At 42.0% G+C, this 7,614-nt stretch overlaps 1 protein-coding gene across 1 annotated transcript; it reads right to left on the reverse strand.

Moving 5' to 3' along the window:
- Nucleotides 1–615: 615 nt before the first annotated feature.
- Nucleotides 616–3,391, reverse strand: LOC109507127 (acidic mammalian chitinase-like). The gene is made up of 11 exons (XM_019856346.1): nucleotides 3,311–3,391; nucleotides 3,163–3,189; nucleotides 2,882–3,086; nucleotides 2,722–2,778; nucleotides 2,476–2,641; nucleotides 2,260–2,384; nucleotides 2,025–2,148; nucleotides 1,569–1,751; nucleotides 1,365–1,481; nucleotides 1,150–1,279; nucleotides 616–1,054 (listed from the first exon to the last, which is right to left on the reverse strand). Exons 1-11 carry the CDS (start codon nucleotides 3,333–3,335, stop codon nucleotides 681–683), a joined length of 1,533 nt encoding a protein of 510 aa, XP_019711905.1. The 5' UTR covers nucleotides 3,336–3,391; the 3' UTR covers nucleotides 616–680.
- Nucleotides 3,392–7,614: the final 4,223 nt, after the last annotated feature.

A 7,614-nucleotide genomic window follows, 5' to 3' on the forward strand; every position in this document is an offset into this window, starting at 1 on the left:
TTACAATTAGATGGAAATGTGGTTTTGTAATAGATATTAATTAATAACGATGGTTATTGGGTGGGCTGAAGCAGCAAAAAAAAAAAAGTCACAATAATTACAATTAGATGGAAATGTGGTTTTGTAATAGATATTAATTAATAACGATGGTTATTGGGTGGGCTGAAGCAGCAAAAAAAAAAAAGTCACAATAATTACAATTAGATGGAAACATCTTCATAAGCTTAGTATCTCTCATTACTATTTGACTTTTCTTGGTATTGTTTCTTTGGAAATGTCTACAGCCCAAATAACAAACCCAAAACTGCACAAAAAATATTCCTCATTTTATGTTCAGGCAAGACCATCTCCAACATGCAAAGGAGTCAAATCAAAGGCAAAGCATTAAATATAGCTTCTTTATTCGATTTCAGTCGCTTTGCTCAATGTTGTTTTGTGAACATTTCATCGGACCACTGAAATTCAAACTCTCTGCAAACAGATAAAACAAACACACACACACACACACGCAGACACACACACACACACACACACACACACACACACACACACACACACACACACGAACATATGCACAACAAAACTACAACCTAATGCCTTTCAAGCACTTTTACAATCTTTGCACAAAACCATTAGTTTAGACTGAACACTGAGATCTGACAAATGACAGGTGTGAACTTTTAGGGCCATATACAGCACTTGCAGCTGTCATCAAAGACAGTGCCAACACCACACTTTCTGAGGTAGGTTCTGCCCCCTGCACACACATAGAAACTGGTTTTGTCATTTGGGTTGGCATAGGTGCCATCGGGCTTATCTTTGCAGAAGCCACGTCCTGGGATGGGAATTGTGGTCTTAGTAGATGGAGCAGCGGTGGTGCTACTCGGTTTGTGGGTTGTCATTGTGGTTGGTGCGGCAGTGGATGTTGCAGGTTTGGAGGTTGTGGGAATGACTGGTCTTGTGGTTGCTACGGGTTTGGAGGTTGTAGTAATGACTGGTCTCGTGGTTGTTACGCTCGGTTTCTGTGTTGTGGTTGGTGGGATTGGTGGTATGTCTGTAAGAGGTAGAAATAGCAGGCGTTGGAATTGGGCCGAGAAATAGGAACTTGAAAAGACCTAAGTGATCATTTCTTGTCTTTCAAAAACATACCAGCCACCAGTTTTCGCAGATGGGCCAGCAAGGGATGGGCGCCCTGTCCACAGAACTCTCCTCTGAAATCATCCAGATCCAGTGCCCACACGAAAGCACCACCAAATTTCATGTTCTTCATGTATTGGACCTTTTGATTGAAGAAGTTGGACAAGAAGTTTTTAACAATATAAAGTATTGGGTTCACCATGTATGCAGTGTGATGCTTCATCTACCTTAATCTCATAGCTTTTCTGGTTATCAAATCCCACCCACTCATTGTTTTTGCTGGCATATGGAACTTTCTGGTCGTCGATCCACTGAACATTGGCGCCCTGAAGGAAATTACAGATCTAAAGGGAGGGAGGGAAAAAAAATATTTGAATATCTCAAGAGCCACTTTCTGCACTCACATTTGTATGGATCCCATTTTATTTGACCTCATAGTAGGACCAGAATCCAGCTTCTCGGGTGAAAGGACCAGCTGATGCCGCACCACTCGCAGGGGCTCCGACTCCGGTGTTTGAGGATGCCAGACGGAATGTACGACCATAGGCAGCAAAACCCATCCTCAGTTTCTCCACTGGGGTACCTTGATCTCGCCAATACTTCATGGCATAGTCCTGAGCCAGAAATAGCAATTAGTTTGTTCTGAAATCATTACTATTCAGCCTGCGGATGGTTGTACACCAAAAGTGTCCAAAATGCACCAACATTTTCACATGCCATTTACCATTAAGACTTTATCAGGGGTGTCAGACTTGAGAAGGTAATAGAATGACAAATTCTATGAGAACTGTGTGAGATTTGAAAAAACAAAATACCTTTATCGATTTCCAAATCATACTGTTATTGGAGATCATACTGAAAGTAAGGTGGTCAGTGTCGCAACTTACGGTGTTAAAGTAGATGAGGTCACCAAAGTCTTGAGACCCGCGGTACAGGGGGCTGTTGTGCCCCGTAACTCGCTCCCAAGTTCCGTGGAAATCATATGTCATCACATTGATGAAGTCCAGATACCTTAAGAGCGTAAATATGTACTAAAACAAACCGCACTGAGATATCATGTGATGTTTTGCGAACACAGATTGACTTGATAAATGACTTGAATTTTTTTGGGGTGTTACGTACTTCGCGATCTGTGCAATTTCGTAACCTGCGTCGATTGTTCCCTTTCCTGCTGACACTGCAGCGGTCAACATCAGTTGAGATTTGCCAGTGGTTTTCGCTTCAGCTGCATAGGCTTCAACAAGTTCCTTTTAATGCATACATACATTTCTCATGATATATTTTGTCTCATCGAGACAGTAAACATGTTGCTTGGGAAAAAAAAAAATCACGTGTCACCTTGCAGAGTAAAGTAAACCTCTTCTTGTCCTCTGGGGGGCTTCCACGAGATCCCGGGTACTCCCAGTCCAAATCCAATCCATCAAATCCATGAGTCCTCAGAAACTTGATTGAAGATTGAATGAATTTCTGGCGGTTGGCCGGAGTGGACACCATGATGGAAAACCTGGAGAGATGGAAACGTTTGTCTCTCTCTCTTTGTAGATATCACCATGGAGGTGGTAGAATAACAGCACAAGGACTTACTGAGTTGAGCCAAAGTTCCATCCTCCAACGGCAAGTAAAGTCTTCAGACCCGGGTTCCTTTAAAACGAAAAGTTTTGCTCATGGAAATGAAATCGGCTGCCAATGTGTATCTTAAAAGAAAATTCTTTTACAGTTGTTACAGAATATGACATCATCATACTTGCTCTTCAGACCATTGAAGGTTTTGTAAAGGGTCTCATCATTCCATTCGTATGTGACCAGCTCATTTTTGTTGTTGATGATGGAGAAAGCATATATCAGATGGGTGCACAGAAATGGATCGACGTTCTGAGGCATGTATTTGCCAGCGCCGGGCCTGTACTGGGACCAGTTGGTAAAGTAACACACCATCTGGGAGGCAGTTGCTGAATGGAGAGGAACAAAATTATTGGCAAAAATGTGGTAACATTAAACAGGTATTTTTTATGACATCAACGTTACCCAGTTGGCACATCAACAGGCACAGCCCTGAAGAAGCAAAAAAAAAAAAAAAAGCAATTAAAAAAATTTATACGTGTCAATATAAGCATACATGTCTTGGTAGTAATGTATTAAAACATCAGTAAGGTGTTTTGCGTTGAGTGTTTACCGGTGAGAATGGTGAACTTCGTCATCTTGACCCCAAAGCGACAAATTTACTGATAACGACATACAAGAAATCCTTTTAGAGACTTTTTTTTTTCTTTTGACGGATTATTCTTGCTTGAATGGCCCCTATGCACAGTAATGCATGAAGCATTGCTGGCACAAAGTTCAGATTGCATAACAATTTCTGCTGTCAAAACATGATAAACTACTGGGAACCATCTGACTGAAAAAGAACTTCTTTTATCTCATTCGCCGTAACGTGGGGTTGTGTCATAAGTATACTCAGTAGTTTGGTGCTTTTCGAGGTCGAAATGGCACCTTTTAGTTTTCAAAGATAACAAGATATCTTCTGCCAACATCATCATGTTCAGTGTCAACATAGTTTTACATTTCCATCCATCCATCCATCCATTTTCTGATCCGCTTTATCCTCACAAGGGTTGGTGGGGCTGGAGCCTATCCCAGCTGTCTTCGGGCCGTAGGTGGGGGACGCCCTGAACTAGTTGCCAGCCAATCCCAGGGTCACACAGACGAAAAACTAGCCGCGCTCACACTCACACCTAGGAACAATTTAGAGTGTTCAATCAGCCTGCTATACATGTTTTGGGAGTGTGGGAGGAAACCGGAATACCCGGAGAAAACCTATGCAGGCCCGGGGAGAACATGCAAACTCCACACAGGAAGGCCGGAGCTCTGCACTGTGAGGTCGACGCGCAAACCACTCGCTTACCGGGCCGCCCGGTTTTAACTTTCAAATAATAATCAGAATAATAATATTAAATATTATTTCAAGTTTGATGTTTTGTCACTCCACATTTTATAAGCCAGCCAGAAGTGCTACGTGAATGGAGGCCATTAGGTCATGTAAAAAGTTTTACATTTTCAAACACCACCCCCGCCCCCCCCAAAAAAAATAACTCATTTCAACGGTACGGTATTGAATGACTCCTTTCCAAGAATGTTGGTAATTAATTTGCAATTTTTTTAACTAGCCTGTCTCAACCTCAATGAAAAGAGAGGGCAGTCATTAAATTCCTTTGCAAGCTTACCTTGGGTCAGCAGAAGAACCTAAAGTTCACCAGTTAGGAGCTGTACTTATATACAGTGGAGGTGGCTATCATTCCTCTCAAATCATCAAAGGCGGGTGATATAGAATGTGTTGCTGTTCACCCGCGTTGTTGTGAGGCTTAATAACATGACCTGATTGGACACACAATCTTGATAATTCTTCCTATATGGTTTGAGATCAATGGTCAAACCTGCGTTTTAGTCAGACAGACGTTGAGATTTATTACAGGTCAATAGGACAATTCATCATTTGAGTGCCAACATTATGAGAATACGAAATGCATATTATTCTGTATGTTACGTAATGTGGCAGATGTACGACTCTCTTGATTTGTCTCTTCTTTCAATTAAACACAGATGAAATGTTCTTTTACTGTTTGCCGCACGTACGACTGCAATCCGCAGTGTGGCTGGCTTTAGGTCGCTTGTCCGTTTCAGATTCCTACCTTTGATTCATCATCGATACAATTTGCCACCATACAGCATCACAAGAAATCTGACGCAAAAAAAAAAAGAAATGCAATTTTCGAGTTCATACTTTCGATGCTCAATAAAGTTGAAAAGCTGAAGTTTTGTGAGGCTCGAGAAGACAGTCAAGCGAGGTGCAGCTCTAAGATGTCACAGGTGACGTGTTGAATTTGGGGGTAATTTTGGTGCCTTGCTTCAGGGTACTTTGACAGTGAGGTTGAAGGTGTGAATCAGATCGTCTTGTCTCGACAACCACCTGTTTCAATTTCACATTTTATTCAGTCTTAAGTGGGATTTGAAATGTTTTCACCCACCAGTTCAAAGTCAGGTCACTACAGATTGAGCCACTGTTTCTCTTATCAATTCCGTTGCTGTGAAATGGCATTCAAAAGAGTCTGAGAGTCCCTTGTATTAATGAACGTCGCGCCCCCAATGATAACAGATTGGAACATAAAGAAATTATTAACCCTGTTAGAGATAGCATTGTTATGTAAGTTATTTTGCGTCGGTCTTGTGGCATTTTGTGTGATGAAAAGGTTTTGTACTTGTCTCAACTACAATCGGCTGTGTCAATAATTTACAATGTTGTTATTTTAGGACGCTTATTTGCTCAACTTAATTTTGCATTTTCCCCCTGCTGATTTCATTTGGGTGGCCCGGTGATCAACTGGTTAATGGAAAATGAATGGATGGATGGATGATTTCATTTGCCGTCAAAATATAATTTGAAGACATTGACTATGATTTGTGTTTTGGACCTGAAAATCTTGTGTCAAGAAAGAAAGAGATTGCACCAACTCATATAACTGCATTGGATTTTGTGTAAAACGGCAAAACTTTATTGTTTTGTGTGATTAGTTTACAGTCCACGTAAATAACGGTTCCAGACCTGGGGCCTCATGTACAAAGGGCCAATTTCCACACTCATGTTCAAATGCATCAAGAGTGAAATTACCATGGGAATCATACGGCGCTCCACAATATATCTTTGGCGGGTTTTTTTCTTGTTTTTACTGCTTAAAGAGCCGTTAGCGAGTCAAACAGATGATGCAGGGCAGTTGCAAGCTGTCAGTGGCTGGTTCAGAGTATACTCAGCCTCCTGGCTGAAGACAGCTGGGATAGGCTCCAGCCTCCCCTGAACCTTGTGAGGTTAAGGTGGATTGGAAAATGGATGGATGGATGTTCTTGACAGATGTGGTTTACTTGGGGATCAAAACCGCACTGCCACAATGTCTCCGGTTTGAAAATGCAGGGCACTGACCACTGGGTTCAAATTCTGGGCCGCTTTGACAGTTTTTCACAACTTGTCTTCGTTTCCCAGCATCTTCAGCTCACATTTTTTGTGAAGTTCCTCTTTTCTCATTGGTGACAGATTGTTTGATAATGCACAGAACTGTTCGTAAAGCCTGCATTTATCAATTTGGTCTTGTGCATGAGGATGTGCGTACATTTACGCATGGCTCTGACTATGCATACACACAAAACCTTGTGGCAGAACAGCAAAACTACATATGTAGGTATGTGACAACTGACTCGTTTCCACCTTTGCCCCGTCAGGGCATTTTTGTGTGTTTACGTCGCACATGTCTGTTTTGCACTCCTCTCAGAAAAAAATTAAAATATGTTTGACGCATCTATTTTTATATTTGATGCACAGTGGAATCTCCTCTCTTGCCCCGTTTTCAATTTGATTATTTTCATGCAGTTTATTGCACGCACGGCAGGATAACTGGCATTAGATAGATGGCGTTGTCTGCTGGTCAGGCAGCATCTCGACCCGGCACAGAAAGAGACTTCAGCGACTGATCAGGAGGGCCAGTTCTGTTCTGAGCTGCTCCCTGGACACTCTGGAAGAGGTGGGCAACAGGAGGATGCTAGCTAAGCTAAAAGCTATGATGGACAGTCCCTCCCACCACCTCCAGCCCGCCCTGACAGCACTGGGTAGCTCCTTCAGCCAGAGACTGTTACACCCGCGCTGCAAGAAGGAGAGATACCGCCACTCATTCCTACCGACTGCTGTCAGGGTATTGAATAAACATAGGTGAAAACCTGTAACCATTGTAAATAGTACAGCCACCTTATGCTGGGTTTTCTATGCTATTGCTAATTTATTATATTTATTCTACAAATAATTGCTCATGCTATATTTTATATTGCACTTATATTGAACTGTGTACAGTTCTTTTCTGTACTGTAGTTATCAGTTCGGCGAGGGGCACCCTGAACGGGTTGTGTTTCAAAACATTCAATTTATTTTCTTAGGGTTCAAGCGTTTAACATTGCATGGACTATTTTGGAAATACTAATAGAGCTGTCAAGTTATCGCGTTAAGTGCGAACAATTAATGACAGTCATTTCGTGTGTTGGTTTTTAATCGCATTAATCTAAATTTTAATCTGTAACATTCTTGTTTCTGTTGGTGGGTTGCCTTTTTATAATACTGTATGCCTTTTCATGTGTTGGCGTCCGGTGTTCGGGTAATTGAGGGTGGGGAAACAACTGTCAGTCACAGCCTGAAGCGGACATTGATTGGCTGTTATTATGTTTAGGCTTGTTTAGCATAAACTGATTGCCTCCCAATCAGAGTTGGGCAGGCTAAGTAAGCAGCGGTGAGGAGGAGAGGAGAGGTGTAAATGGAGGAGCATGTCTGTCTTGTCTCTGCACAATGAATCGACAATTTCCATTCCAAAAACGCCTTGACGGTAGAGATAAGATCTGTCCTAAAAAATAAAGCCCGACCCGGCCCGAGCCCGATCACTTAGCTCGATT

This window comes from Hippocampus comes, unplaced genomic scaffold, assembly GCF_001891065.2.
Source record: "Hippocampus comes isolate QL1 unplaced genomic scaffold, H_comes_QL1_v1.1 scaffold751, whole genome shotgun sequence".
NCBI lineage: Eukaryota > Metazoa > Chordata > Actinopteri > Syngnathiformes > Syngnathidae > Hippocampus > Hippocampus comes.